This window comes from Balaenoptera physalus (assembly GCF_965194825.1).
Source record: "Balaenoptera physalus genome assembly, chromosome: 17".
Taxonomy (NCBI): Eukaryota; Metazoa; Chordata; class Mammalia; order Artiodactyla; family Balaenopteridae; genus Balaenoptera; species Balaenoptera physalus.
The window spans coordinates 39,829,841-39,845,852 of record NC_138895.1 but is presented as its reverse complement, the minus strand read 5'-3'; the positions used below and the strand labels follow the sequence as shown (position 1 = coordinate 39,845,852).

Here is a 16,012-nt window from a genome sequence, read left to right as displayed (position 1 = left end):
GGAACCCTATTATAAAATAAGTCAGATTCTAATTTTGATCCCAGAGCCCCGAAATTTCCCCCAAAACATACCAATCAAAGACATAAATAGAAGCAAGAGAATGGCAAAGACATCACAGGCCACCCAAGTCAGAAGAAAAAGAGATGCCTAATTGTGTATGAGAAACAATTTGCATGAATAACAACAAATCACAGCAAACCAATTTTAACTGTTAGCTTCAATACTCACATATCAAACTGTATTTATCACTACTTAAATTTAAGTGAGGGTAACATTGTACAGTACATGGAAATCCATAATTGTAAAATAGGTAATTTAGAGTTTGCAGAGTAATTTACCATTGAATTAGTTTTTAATAGCATCTTCCCATTTTGCATTTAAACATGATTATTTAACAATGTTTGACTGAATTCCCTCTTCTACCCCATTCCCTGTTCTCACAGATACTAACAAAGTAAGGTAACTAAATGACAAGCACAGTGGAAAGTCTACAACAAGGAGGCTGGAAAAATGTACCCATTGTATGACTGACACCTGAAGAGCTGAGAAGACAAATCAGTCCTTATTTTTGATCAGGGAAATTCATGGAAATCATGCCCTAGGCTACCAAAGGAGAAAGAAAAACTATCAGCATCTCCACAAATACATTCAAATAAACCCTCAAATGACAGACTCCATTACAATTAGAAATAAGCACTGGCAACTCTGCATTCATTTCTATATCTCTTCTTTGAACTTCAAGCATTGTCTCCTCTGCATCTAATCCTTTCCCCAGATCTTAATCCCATTCCTTCTAATCTCCTTCAGAACCTGGCTTCATCACTTACTTTCTCCCTTCTGTTCCTTAACTGTTTTCTCACTCCAGCCTTCTTTATCTCAGTTTATAAACACACTGGAACATCTCACTTATAATATCCCCATCTTCCTCATCCTGCATTACCTTCTAGCTGTCATCCTTTCTTTCCTTCCTTTCTGTTCAGGATGATCAAAAGAGCTATTTAAACTCACTCTTTTTTTTTCCTCTAATTTTCTATTGTAAAATACTTATAAAATTTACCATTTTAATCATTTTTAAAAATGTTATTAAAGTATAGTTGATTTACAATGTGTTAGTTTCAGGTGTACAGCAAAGTGATTCAGTTTATATATATATGTATATATATACACATATATATATTTTCAGATTCTTTTCCATTATAGGTTATTACAAGATATTGAATATAGTTCCCAGTGCTGTACAGTATGTCCTTGTTGTTTATCTATTTTATATATATCAATAGTAGTGTGTATATGGTAATCCCAAACTTCTAATTTATTCCTCCCCCCCTTTCTACTTCGGTAACCATAAGTTTGTTTTCAATGTCTGTGAGTCTATTTCTGTTTTGTAAATAAGTTCATTTGTATCTTTTTTTTACATTTCACATATAAGTGATATCATATACTTATCTTTCTCTGACTTACTTCACTAGATATTATAATCTCTAGGTCCATCCATGTTGCTGCAGATGGCATTATTTCATTCTTTTTTATGGCTAATATTCCATTTTATATATATACACACACACACACACACACACATACACACACATACCACATCTTCTTTATCCATTCATCTGTTGATGGACATTTAAGTTGCTTCCATGGCTTGGCTATTGTAAATAGTGCTTCTATGAACATTGGGGTGCATGTATCTTTTTGAATTAGAGTTTTCATCTTTTCTGGATATATGTCCAGGAGTGAATTTCCTTTTTATTGAAAGTACTTTACCTAAGGCCCTAGTGGCTACTTTTGAAATAGATACCTAAGGGACACTTATTGGTCCTTCTCTCACTTTGAATCCTTTGCTACATTGGGCACTGCTGACTCTTCCTTCTTTCTTAACATTCTCTTTTCCTTAGATTTCTAGTATAACAGTTTCTCCTGATCTCCTCAAATTCCCTGAACTCACTTTGAATTTGAAACCTGATTCCATCACTTTCCCTGTGTAGCCTTCAGTAAGTTATATGAACTCAGGTGTTGTGTTGAACTCATCAGTCTCTGACTTGTCCACCTATGTCAGTCAGGGTCCCAGCAGGCAACAGCAGCCATAGTAAAGAGTCTAATCAAGGGAGTTTTACAAGGGATGGTGAAGCATCAGAAAACCATTACCAGAGCCGGGAAAGAGCTGGAAAGTTAAAGGCCACTCAACAGGAACTTTGGACATGGAAGAATTCAGTTACTACCAAAAACACAGTGAAGCTGGGTTGGGAAGAGATAAATACCCTGACCACCTCTCACTCTACTATCCTCCATTCTTCTTCTGGTGACTCTCATTTGTCAAACTTAATTGTAAACCCAGAGCACAATGAAGATTGGGTGATGCAAACTCTAGAAGTCAACCTCCTGAGATGCACAGCAAGGCAGGGAAGAATAGAGAAAGAACCTGGATAGAGGACTAGCGAAAAATAGCCAGTAGATGAGCACACTACCTCCCATCTCCTTCATTCACTTAAAAAGTATTTTGTGTGTCAGGGACTATTCTCAGGAATACTGGGGATCACAAGACAGAAAAGATGCCCATTTTCATGGTGTTTTCATTCTCCTTGGGGAAGACAGATAGTAAAGCAATAATCATACAAGACAATTTCAAATGATAGGTGCAATGAAGGAAAGGAGTATATGACTCTAATATAGATGAGGCGATGGCAGAAGAGCTTAAAGTGGATAATAAAAAGAAAGGAATAATAAGAAAGCTTTCTAAGAGGTAGGGGAAGAGTATTCAAACAAGAGAGATCATCAAAGGCAGAGTGCAAACGTCCTGAGGCTGAAACCAGTTTGACTTATCCAAGGGAGAGACAGGAGGCCAGTGTGGCTGGGGGAAGGGTGGCAGGAGATGAGGTAGGAATGGTAGGTAAAGGTCAGATCATAAAGGGCTTGTAGGCTAGGCAAGGAGTTGGGTGTTTTTGCTAAAGCAACAGAAAGGTTTTAGGCAGAGGGTGGGAGGTTGGAGCGTTTGTAGGTTAAGACACATCTAATTAACATTTGTAAAATATAACTCTCACAATTCTTTGAAAATTAAATTGTAGTGGGACAAAAATGGAAATGTCCCATTATAGTCTGACCAGAGCTCCCATGTCCAGGAGTAGTATTTTGCAAAGTGGTGGCACTCTTTGGATCAGGATGGGCACCTGATATAAGAGTGGCCCAACCACAGGCTGGTTGGCAGCCCATGATATGGCTTAGAGCTATGGGCTCTTGCAACTGAATTGTGCTCCCCTGAAATGTGTATTATAGGATAAGAAGAGGGTTAATTAGCTGTCAGTAGTGTGAGAACTGATCAAAGAGGTAGAGAAAAACAGAGATACAACGGGAAAGAAAAGAACAGCTTCTCTTTAGAGGTGACTTGATTCCTAATAGCTACTAATATATCCATATAAATACTCCTGCTTCCAACCCTTTTAATTAAGGTGGCTTCTTGGTCTCTCTTTCTTGCATGCAAATAGTCTAATGAGCACACTGGTGTATCCAAGTTTTCGTTCTTCTTCTCATTCACTCAGTAAGAAGTGATAAAAATTTGCTCTGAAAACAAACAAACAAACAAACAAAAACAAGCTCAAATCTCAGTTGCTTTAAACAACCAAAGTTGACTTCTCATTCACTTTAAATATCCATCATGAAGTGGATGGGACACTGTTCTGCATCATCCTTCCAAGACCAAGATTAATAGATCATATTCTCTGGAACATTGTTGATTGCCATGGCAAAGAGAAAAAGAGTTCTGGAAGGTCTTGCATCAGCAATTAAATGCTGTGCTCATAATTCATGGGCAGAATGTGTCACTTAGCTCATCCCAACCACAAGGAGGCCGGGAAATGCAATCTTACCATGTACCTGAAAGACAACAGGAAATATTTGACACACCCACCACCATTCACTCATCCATTACCATGGCTTTAACTGCTGTCTATATACCAATGTCAAAATTTCTAGGAGAGATGCCCCGTTTTCCCTCTTTATCCATATTTTCAACCACCTACTGACATGCCACAACTGGACTGTATCATAGACATTTCAAGTCTCATGTACCAAGACTGAACCTTCATCTTTCTCACAAACTTTCTATTTTTTCTCTTGGTCAGTGGCTCCAATATCTATCCACTACCTCAAATAGAAAACCCAGGTGTTATATTTGACTCTTTCTCTCTCTCTTCTAACACCCAATCAGTCGCCAAGCCCATAGCTTCTAATTTATCCCAATTCTACTAACTCCATGACCATTACCTTACTTTAGTCCCTCATGTATTCTTGCCCAAACAATTCTGTTAGCCTCCTGTTTGGTTTTCCTGCCTTCATATCCTCCCTTGTAAACTGTAATTTATTCATTCAACAAACATTTAAAAAGTGCTTACTGATTCTTAGATTAAATAAGTAATGGGCCCACCTTGAAGAAATTCAGTGTAAAGAGGGAAACACTGATGTAAACAAAAAATTTCAACACAGTGGACAAATGATAATAACTATGTAAAAAGAGGGGTGGGAACGGAAAGGAGACACCAAACTGGGTGTGATGGTGATGGGAAGGTAGTGTTGGAAGCTTCTAGGGAGAAAGTAAAACTTTAGCTAAATAAGTGAGTTGCTCCTCCATGTGAACCACAGGAGTTAAAAAAGGAGGTGAAGGAAGCAGCTTGTGCCTGACACCTTTGAGAGACTCAGCCAAACCAACATGGATTGAGAGAAATGGCATGAAAGAGAAAGCAGGCATCTAATCAGTAAAGACTCAAAGTGTCCTGGTGGCTACTTGGCTGGTAAGTAGGTGGAAGATCATCCACTGAGGTTAGAAAAGAAAGAGCAAGTCTATGGGGAACAATACTTTTTAATTATGGATACCTTCCCATATTGATTTCAGGCACAGTGCCAAGCATCTATATTATTTTATTTAATCCTCACAACAGTTTTATGAGTTAAAATTGTACTATTATCTTCATTTTGCAATTTAAAAACAAACACTGAGATTCAGGGATTAATGACCAGTTACATAGTTACCAAATCTGTTCTGCACCAGAGCCCAAGTTGGTATCTTTCTACCATGCTATGCTGAGTTTGAGGTGCCTACAGGAATTCCATCTGGATGTGTCCACAGGCTGGAGTGCAAGGTAGGGATAGGAAAAGAGACACAGACTTGGGGCTTATCAGCATATGGGGACACAGTGGGATCAAAGCTATGGGCTCAGATGAGAGGGTTCAGCGAGCTCTAAATAGGGAGAAGGAAAAAAGAGGACCTGGGGAACACTAACCTTAGAGGGCAAAAAGAAGAAAGGAAACCAGCAAAAAAAGTTTGAGAAGGAGCCATCTGATACTGCGAATCCTAAAAATGTCCTTCCGTGAATCTTTTTGAGAAGTCCCTAGTCCAGGTGTCTGGCGCTCAGTAAAGGACTTCTGGGGTTAGAAGCGGCATTCTGTCAAGGCTGGGCCTTTGTACCTAATTCCTTCAGTTTCTTAAGGACCAAACGACGACCTGAAACCTACACGGAGACTTCACTACCTGGGTAGGTAAAAATTAGCAAATCCTCCTTAAAGTAGATCAAGAACTTTTTCCTCTAGTGTCACCAAAGGAGCTGTGGATGTGAACGATCAGAGGTTACTGCAGAAACAACCAACAGGTATTGGGCAAGGATCCAAGCAGCTGGCGGACTGCGACTGGGTCCGAGGAAAGGAGAGCTTGCCCTGACAGGCAGGCACGCGCACGCCTAATAGGAAGGCCGGGAGCGCCCGGCGCTCCCCGCGCTCACCGCGCGTCACCCGACTCTACACCTCATTGCAGTCCCCTCCTTCTCCGGTGCCCGCTTACTCTCTGCTCTTTCTGCCCTTCCAACCGCTCCCCTCAGCATCCCAGCCCTCCCTACGCTGTCACTACTCCTCTGTTCTTTACCCGCTCAGCCGGCGGGGCTGTGCGTCACGGGGGCGGGGCCAAAATGTAGCTCGCGCCAGGCCCCGCCCCGCGCGCCTAAGGCCCCGCCCCCTCTGGCCGAAAAGGGGAGGGCACTGCTTGTGTGGGGTCCGGAGTGTTCTCACTCTCAGCGGCATCATCCCACCGTCTCCGAGTCCTTGCCTTTTTCTGAGGCCCTCTACTGCCACCTGAGCGAACGCGGGGAGTCAAGGCCAGGCGTGCGGGGCGCCATGAACGGCCGCCACCTGATGGGCGCGGCGGCGGCGGCGGCGGCGGCACTGGTCGGCTGAGGGCCTGTTTGGGGCCGAGGCATGTGGAGCCCCAGCAGGAGCTTGCTTCAGACGCTGCCCCGACTTCTGCAGCACGACACCCTTCCGGGCCGCGCAGAACTGCCGCCCCGCTGGGCCCTTTCGCGGGCGGCGGGCGGGCACGACTCAGCGGACCGCCTTCCCCGCGGGGGCGGGGCGAGCGCGGCGGAGGCGGCGGCGGCGGCGGCGGCCTCCGGAGCCTTGCTCGGAGCCTATCTGGGGCACCACGGTCAGCCTGCGGCCTCTGAGCTGCCGGCGCCGGGCGCGGCCTTGGCGGGCAGCCCCGGGAGCGGCAGCGGCGGCGGCGTGGTAGTCGGCGTGGCCGAGGTGAGAAACTGGCGCTGCTGCTGCCTCGGCAGCACCTGTTGGTGCCGGAGCCTGGTGCTGGTCTGCGTGCTGGCCGCGGTGTGCTTCGCTTCCCTGGCCCTGGTCCGCCGCTACCTGCAGCACCTCCTGCTCTGGGTAGAGAGCCTTGACTCGCTGCTGGGGGTCCTGCTCTTCGTGGTGGGCTTCATCGTGGTCTCGTTCCCCTGCGGCTGGGGGTACATCGTGCTCAACGTGGCCGCCGGCTACCTGTACGGCTTCGTGCTGGGCATGGGACTGATGGTGGTGGGCGTCCTCATCGGCACCTTCATCGCCCATGTGGTCTGCAAGCGGCTGCTCACCGCCTGGGTGACCGCCAGGATCCAAAGCAGCGAGAAGCTGAGCGCCGTTATTCGCGTCGTGGAGGGAGGAAGTGGCCTGAAAGTGGTGGCACTGGCCAGACTGACCCCCATACCTTTTGGGCTTCAGAATGCAGTGTTCTCGGTAAGTGGTGTCCCGCTGGTCCATCTCTCTCCAAGTCTGTTTTTGAGCGATCTTGTGACAGCCCTAGGAGGACGCTCCAACAGATAAATGCCAGCAGAGAAGTGACATTAACAACAGGAATTAAAATTACTTTCCGTCGTACCCTGAGAAATCTCAAACAAATAAAGCAAATCTAAGTCCGGCCCTCAATAGGAGATTTGGTAGAGAAAGACCTACTCCTTTTTTGGCATATGAGTTTGATTAAAAATGAAGAGCCCTAGAGAGGGTGAGAGGGAGGCTCAAGAGGGAGGGAATATGGGGATATACGTATACACATAGCTGATTCACTTTGTTGTACAGCAGAAACTAACACAACATTGTAAAGCAATTATACTCCAATAAAGATATAAAAAGAAATGAAGAGCCCTTTTAAGTATGAGGGGAGATGAGTGGAAATATCCATTTTAAACATTTGTCATCTGATTTCTGTAGCAGCTTTGGCAACAGTCAGGGAGTAAAGGCTTCACATGCCTAGCTTTCTCTCTAACCTGCGTAAATGCATCCAGTGTTTTGACTCAAGTTTTTAACAACGTGGGGCTAAAGGAATTGTTTGGGTAAACAGTGTAGAGGGTAGTTACAGACTCCATATTTTGGAGTTACCTAAAAATTTTAATAGGCTTTTTTTTTTCCATCAAGTAATTTGCTTTAATACAGTGTAATGGGGGGAAGCCTCCTTTTTATCTTTTTTTGGAGGAACTTCATTTTGAAATCACTTAGTAGGATAAAACAAAATAGGACAGATAACCTTTTTCCCAGTGAGAATATATTTGTCTTTTTACACACCTTCTATGCTCTATTTGCCGTGTATTCATATGTTCTGCTTATTCAGTTTAGGTTTTTCTAGTTAATGTACATCACATTGTAACTGACTGAGGAATAGAAACACTGCGAAGTGAGGAAACCATCCCATTGGAAGAAAGGAATCCAGTATTTACAAACTTAGTGTCTTTGGAACAAATTACTAACACTATCTGCCCTTGCTTTCCACTTTTCTAAGGTGAAGGGGTTGAACTAGTTACTGAGTTCCTCAAATTCAATGATTCTAAAGTTCAAAGAGTTCATATAGAGATTCCCAGGAACTCAACCCTTCAGCTAGACCTAAAGAAAACTCTGTGTGAAGAAAGAGATTTAGCACTCAAATCCATAGGAATCAATGTATTTTATGTTATTTCGACACATTGTTTTGTCTCAAAAATAAATTGTTAGTCTCTAGAAACTTTCTCATTTTGTTTTATGTTAAGAATAGTTCTAACCAACCTACCTCTCTGTGATGAAGTTAAGATTTTATCTTTCTTCTTTTCTTTTTAAATGCCTTTTGCAAATCCCATGTTGATTCTAACCAACAGCAGTAATGACTGTAGATTGAAGCTTGTGGAGGCATGGAAATAGATAAGGAGTTTTCTGTACAGATAAAGTTTGGTGTTTACAGGCAGTTTGGTATGTTCTCTTCCTTAAAATTTTACCTTTTCACAACCTCCTATAAACATGAACTTTGACCCAACCTTGGATAATAATAGATCAAGTATCCTAAGACTTTGAAAGAGAGTGGGAACTAAGGAACCTGAATAGTTTCATTCCTTTAGTTTGCTTCCTCTCTAGTATAGTTTATTTCCTTGTGCATTTTCTTGTCCACCTACCATGTGCCTACTATCCTAGGCTCTTTCCCACATATTATTTCTAATCTAAACTAACCCTGCAGAAGGTGATTGTACATATTTTATAGACTATTGTCTAATAGTCTAGAACACAAGGGTGGTGCTCTGGAAATCTACTGTCCCCATAGAATCTGTTGACCTTGGTCAAGTTACTTATCCTCTCTGTGGTTCATTTTCTTATTTGCAAAATGGGGAAAGTAATGGTACCTACTTCATAGGATTATAGAGACAATTACATAAAATAAATACATGCTACTGACCCTGGATTAACAAACACTCACATGTTGGCTTTTGTCGTCATTACTGTTGTTATTACCCAGGGTCACCTAGGTAGAGTCAAACTTTGCACTATGGTTTGAAGATAGGGTCTCAACCCATGACTCTGTTTCTTCATTGTATATTTAGTACCTAGTATAATCCCGGGTATATAATGTGGACTCTATATATTTATTAATTAAAAATAAGATAGGTTTTTTTAAAAGTAATCTCTTAAACATATTAAACATGTGATTAAGAAGTTATACTTTGTACTTGGAAATAATTTAAGGTAATTATGTAATTGAAACCAAACTTGACAAGGGGCAATTCTCAGTTGGCCTTGTGGGGTCAAGAGAAAAGAAGGAAAAAAAGAAAACTGGCCTCTTGAAATAGGTATTATTGGTACAGTTTTTCTGAGGAAGAAATGGAGGCTCAAGCATCCAGGAACTTGTTCAGGATCACCCACCTACCAAGTGGTGAGCTGAGTTATAAACCCCAGATCAGCTGAAAAAGTGCATGGTACTGTGTGAAATTCTCACTCTTGGCCATAAGCAGGGGGGTTGTGGAGCCATTGGATATAGTCTATTATATCTATTATATTATATATTATATAATTATAATATATAATATATATATAATTATATTATATATATTATATCTATCTATTATATTGACTGTCTGCTTAGTAGCTCTTTCAACCAAAACTGTTTACTGAATTCACCCAGGGTATGTGAGTGAAAAGAAAGCTTAGTTTAGGCTGATTTTTGTTTTAGCCTAACTTTCCCTTCTGCCTTCTAGAACTTCATTCTGCCTCTACCCTCTCTGCCCTTCTACCCCTCAGGCTACCCACAGCTGCCCCCTTTCCAGGCATATTTCTTTTGTTTTCTTCTTCCCTACCTATCTTTTAAATTATCCCTTTTCCCTGCTATTTCAGTTAAAACTCATCTTCAGTGTCCACGATTGATTGATCTTTAATCAGTGCCCATGATTAAAGAAATTTATCTGGGCCTACTTCAAAGAGGAAGTGAAGTATAGTGGTCATGAAGGGCACAGGCTTTGGAAATAGACAGTCCTTGATTAGTCTGTGCTGAGTTATGAGGCTTAAATAAGCTAATGCAGTGAAGGCATTGAGTATTTGCCTGGCACATACTCAATTCTCAAAAATTATTAGCAATTATTATTCTTAGTGGTGGAGGTGTAGTGGTTTTTATATTTTAGAGGCAGGAACTGATTGTAAAAGGTGAATGTATGGAAGAAGGAAAGGCGCTCTCCCTTGCTTCCTATCTATTCTTAACTTTATTTCTTTCCTTCTCCCATATGTGCTAAAAAGGGATAAGCAAACTGACACTCCACTTTTGAAAAGCTTGAAATGGAAAATAAGTACATAACACTTCATTGTATCAATTCTTAGATTATAAGAAATATAATTTCCCAAGGACATATTTAAATTTTTTCCACTTTTAAAAATGCACTCATTGTTTCTGTTGGGAAATAGTTAACCCCTCCCCCCCGACCAGTGTTTTTGATGTAATCTTGTATCTGTAGGTATTATTGTACATTAAGACAGATTTCTAGACGTGTAGTCGGTGTTTCTAGGTACTGTTCTTATCTGGGCACATATCTAGGATGACTATTTCTTACTGCTTCAGTCAGGATAGGCTAACTTATGCTACAGTAACAACCCCCAAACCTCAGTGCATTAAAAAGCAAAGGTTTGTAAAAAATGTAGCTTGAATTATTGTTTATGATGAGAGGGAGATAAATTTAATTTATATTTTGAATTCAGCTTTTATGATTTGGGGGACTATAATATATGCTTCCAGCATTTATAATGCAAGTAAAACTTTTGTTTTTATTAAATAGACTCTATATTGCATATGATGCCATATTTTTCTCATGACTTCTCATAAATATATGTTCTTTAAGTATAAAAAAAAAAAGAAAAAAGCAAAGGTTTGTTTACTTACTTGACACAGATCCGGGTTCAACTTAGTTTGGGGAAGGGGTGGGGAGTCTCTGCTTTATGTCGTTTTTACTTTGGGATCCAGGATGACAGAGCCACCATCTTTCACTTGCTTTATGTGGCATGGTGAATTGCACACTGGTTTTTAAAGCTTTCACCTGGAAGTAATCTCACTTTTTACTGGCCTGAACAAGTTACACGGCCACAGCTAACTTCAAAGGGGTAGTGTGTGTGCCAGGAAGGAGAGAGAACTGGAGTGTTTGGTAGCAGTCTTCATGACTCTGGCACTTGACTTATGGATTCTGCCTCCCAGGCCCTTCAGTTCAGTCCACTGCCACTACCCTGGTTCAGGCATCTCAGCCTCCCATCTGGTCTCCTTGCTTCTTAAACAAGGATTTCTAATTTTTTCTCTCTCCAGAAAGATCTTTCTAGAATGCATATCCGATCTTGGTACTCCCTGCAGGGAAACTCTCAAGTGGGTTTTCTTGTCCCCTCAGGATAAATTCCCAACCCTCATCTTACCTCTGTAGCCTCTCTCTTATCATTCCACAATTACTAAGTGCCCTTTGATGTGTTAACTTATTTCATCCTCATTCTAAGAGGTAGACATGATTATTTCTGATTCAGACATAGCAAATCTTGTCTGTAGCCTCAGAATTTCCTTTTTGTTGATAAAGTTGAAAACTGTAAACATTCATAAGAATAACATCCCATTCTGTATTGAGTAAGCATTAAAGCATTCTTGTAAGGTCTCCTATAAGATGCCCCCTTGGAGACATCTGAACTTCTACAGTTTAAAGTTACCACCAGTGAAATGTCAACTTTAATCCAAATATATTACACGATAATTGGTTGTTATGGGTAACGGTATTCATATTGGTGCTTGCAACTTCCAAAAGAGTTTGATTTTGTTGTTGCTGTTGTTCCATAGGAGATCCTAAAAATCATTCTCTGTTTTCACTTCGGTCATAGAAAAACTTCTCAAACAATTCCACATGGGAAATTTTCTGTCCATCATGGTTAAATCTTTGAAACCTCAAATAAAAACATAAAAAATAGCATGGAAGATCCTCTTATTCACATGTTGTATACCACTTTACAGTATGCAGAGCAAATTTACATACATGATATTCCTTAATCATCACAACAGTCCTCTGAGGAGTTATTAGTGACTTATAGGCAGTTATATAGAGGACAAAATATCACACACTTGAAATTAGATTTAGTTCTAACATTTACTCTGACATCTTGAGCTACTCTTTTGAGCCATACTTTCTGTTGTAAAATGTGTTTACTAATACCTACTACAAAGCTGTGATAAAATATATAGCTTGCTCATTACTTACTATTTCTTTCTGTCTATCCTCTGCGTTCCAAAAAAAGGACATTGATACTCAAAGTTTTTTTTGTTGTTATTGTTGTAATTTAACCATTATTTATATTGTACTTACTGACAGGCATTGTTCTTCTAATATGTACACATTGCTTATTTAAGACTCATATAAACCCTAATCCTCATCTTAAGCAAAGGTGGTTGAGGCAGAGTGATGAAATAACTATCCCAGGAACATACAGTTAGTAAACTGTAGAGTCATGAACTTACCTAAGATTCTATTGTTGATCTGAGAAGAGCTGGGTTGCTCAGAGATCTCCTTATTCCATTGATAGTTGCAGAGCACTTGCCCTAGGACCTCCCATGTGTCAGGCACTGGGCAAGGTTCTACACAGTTGAATTAGACATCATCCCAGGAAAATGATTGAAAAAATATCAGAAGAATAATGTTTTGTGCATGTGAGAATTACATGAAATTGGAATTTTAACATCTGTAAATAGTGTTATTGGAATACAGCCATGCTCATTCATGTATGTACGATTTGTGGCTCTTTTTAAGCTAAAACAGCAGGTTAAGTAGTTGCGACAAAGACCCTATCGCCTGCGAAACCTAAGATATTTCCTACCTGGCACTTCGCAGAAAAAGTTTGCCTGAGAGCTACAGCAGTCACAGCCACCAGGCCTGAGCCCCTGCAACTGTAGGAAGAGGCCCTTAAGCTCTCATATATATCTTTTTACCTTTGTATTTAGCAAAACCCTTTTTATAAAAAAGACCATATATGGATAAAATGCAAAAAAAAAAAAAAAAAAAAAAAAGAAAAGAAACGAGTAAATTTAAAAGTGCAAGGCCTGGGCTTCCCTGGTGGCGCAGTGGTTGAGAATCTGCCTGCCAATGCAGGGAACACGGGTTCGAGCCCTGGTCTGGGAAGATCCCACATGCCGCGGAGCAGCTAAGCCCGTGCGCCACAACTACTGAGCCTGCGCGTCTGGAGCCTGTGCTCCGCAACAGGAGAGGCCGCGACAGTGAGAGGCCCGCGCACCGCCATGAAGAGTGGCCCCCGCTCGCCGCAACTGGAGAAAGCCCTCGCACAGAAACGAAGACCCAACACAGCCATAAATAAATAAATTAATTTAAAAAAAAAAAAAAAAGTGCAAGGCCTGACCCATCATCCTGGCTCACTTCTCAGTGGAACCACTTTAAAGAATTTTATGTTACCTAACTGTTAGTTACTTTGGCTATTTTTATTAGCCCACAATAGGTTAGAAGCAGCAACAGAAAGGTTCCTTGTTTGTTTTGGGAGGGGCAGGGAGCTGTGAAACTGGTGTACTGACTAAAATAATGATAGCAAAATAAGATTAAAGACAAAGTTAAAGCAAATGTAACTGTAATGTATTTTCCTAGAGTTTGCCTTGAGTAATCAAGAAAAAGATACATTACTTCTAGTAATTTGGTTCACAATCAAACTGAAATTTATTTTAATTAAATAAAAGTATTTTATTGGCTAGTGACTGAAAGACCGGAAAAATGGTAAAATCTTAGCCTCATGGACTATTTGGGGACCTTAGGTTCTGTCTCAGCTCCTGTGTGACTTTGGTGAAGTCATTTAATGATCTGGCCTCCAGTTTTTGTTATTTGTAAAATGAGAGAGGTTAGACAGGGTCTCAGAGTTTGCTCTTAAAAAGACAAATGTTCTGAGTAACTAGCATTACTTTTTATTTAACAGTTTGGTGATAGTATGTTTTATAAAAATGTTTTCTTATCTTCTTAAATTCTTATTCTGTGTTATAGACATAATCATTCATTCATACACAGTTGATGGGTCATGCTACTTGTCACTGTACCCGTATATCTAATGATTATTTCTTCTTACTATTAAAGTATACTGATTCATTGCCAGTGGTACAGTTCAGATGGAATAGAAGGACAGAGGCATAGTCTGTGTTTTGAAGGAGCTTGGAGTCGTCAAGTCTTGAAGGTTGAGACATGATGACCAAGTTGAAAAATGTCATGCCACCTTAGCCCACATCCTTAGACCTCACAGTACCACTGAGTATAGCTGGCTATTACTTCCTCAAAACTGTGTTCTCCTGTTTGTGCCTCTTCAGTTATCTCACCAGCTTCTGTTGTTTTCATGTGTCATATATGGGGTTAGAATTCACAAATCTATATCTCTAGCCAATTGTATCATAGTAACAAATACAGTATGTCTTATTACCCCTTCCTAGATAAAAAAAAATTTCTTTAGAGGCAGATAGTCTTATTAAAACTTATTTTAACAGTATTTGCTTTTTCTATGAAATAAGTATTCATTGTAAAAACTTTGAAAAGTATAGTAAGTACAAAGAAGAAAAATCAGTAACATTTCAGTGTTTATTTTTCTAGTCTTTGCATTTGTTAATGCATGTGTTTTCATTATATAACATTGTGGGTGAATGTTATAAATGATTTTTGTGACTTTTTACTGAATGTAATGAACATTTTGGTCATTAAGTATACTACAAAATGGCTTAAAATGACCACACAGTCAGCTGTGGTTTTCTATCTTTGTATCTTTATCCCTGCTTAGACCTGGGCCTTATGTGTAGAAGGCATTTGATAAATTTTTGTTGAATGAGTAGAAGTAATAAACCTATAGTTTGTCATAACTCTATAAAGAAGATCTTTTTAACTTATATTCCAGAAATTATATGCAGTAAGATATATATATTTTTCCCCCCCTGGAGAGGCGGTTCAATGTGTGTATTAATCAGATTCTCAAATGGATCAGTGACCCCTAAAATATTTAGGAACTGTTAAAAGCAGTTCCTAATTTAGGGATAGTGAACTAATGAAAAAATCTGTATATATGAAGATGGTTTCTGCATTGTAGACAGATTTATTGTCCTATCTCTGTCAGTAGAAGCCTCTACACTGATGCCCTCTCCACCTGTTAGAGTGGGGTCTCTCAGAGCCCTTGCCTTATTGGGTTTTTTTTTTGTTTTTTTTGTTTTTTTTGTTTTTTTTGTTTTTCCGGTAGCAAGACTTTTCTCAGTACATTCAGGGTTGCTGCCTGCACAGAGGGTCTTAACCTTGATATCAGGTTGGCCTCAGAGGTTACTGGAAATGCTTTTAGTGTTCATTCAGTATTCACTCAACAAGTAACTGATAGGTACTACTCTGTGCCCACTGCTGTTCTAGATGCTAGAGATACAATAGCAATGAATAAAGCCATCCCAGATCCTTCAGGGTGCTTGCAGTCTAGGGGAAAAAGCAGTCTGGATATATCAAGGCTAATATTTTGCTGACAATGAATTAATTTCCATTTAATACATTATTTCTCTGAGGGGAAGGGGGAAAGCATGTTTAGTTTCTGAACAGCCAATTACAAGTGGACTTTGCATCCTAGCCTGTTTATAAACTGGCAACTATTATAAGTCTCCACATTTATAAACAAAACAATTTTAATGTTGATACAGTCTACATCCAATCAACATATATTTAGTATCTGATATATAGTAGGCATCATACTAAAGACTAGAGACACAATGAGGAACAAGACAGATGGGTCCCTTCCTTTACAAACTTATAGTCTGAGGAAGGGGTAAAGGGCAAACAGATGGTGAAACCTTCCGTTACTCTCTAGTGTGAAGGGACTTGGTGAGTAATAGTGTTCTGTCAGAGAACTTGAAATCAGTTCTTAATGCAGACTTGGGAGCTTGGAATAGGTGTCCTAGAGAAATTGA

The 16,012-nt window shown here is 40.2% G+C and overlaps 2 protein-coding genes across 3 annotated transcripts in view; one reads left to right on the top strand and one right to left on the bottom strand.

The window, feature by feature from the left end:
* Positions 1-5,866: 5,866 nt before the first annotated feature.
* TMEM64 (transmembrane protein 64) overlaps positions 5,867-16,012 on the top strand; it is a 40,129-nt gene continuing 29,983 nt past the window's right edge. The window contains exon 1 of one of the 2 annotated variants that reach the window (XM_082434187.1): positions 5,867-7,041. In XM_082434187.1, the coding sequence (XP_082290313.1) occupies positions 6,238-7,041 (804 nt within the window). In that variant the 5' untranslated portion in view covers positions 5,867-6,237. The remainder of the gene's footprint in view (positions 7,042-16,012) is intronic. The other variant, XM_082434186.1, reaches the window with a different exon arrangement.
* Positions 7,051-16,012, bottom strand: part of LOC309647156 (uncharacterized protein) — an 84,430-nt gene continuing 75,468 nt past the window's right edge. Inside the window, exon 4 of the mRNA XM_082434199.1 lies at positions 7,051-11,991. Within this exon, the coding sequence (XP_082290325.1) occupies positions 11,894-11,991 (98 nt within the window). The 3' untranslated portion in view covers positions 7,051-11,893. The remainder of the gene's footprint in view (positions 11,992-16,012) is intronic.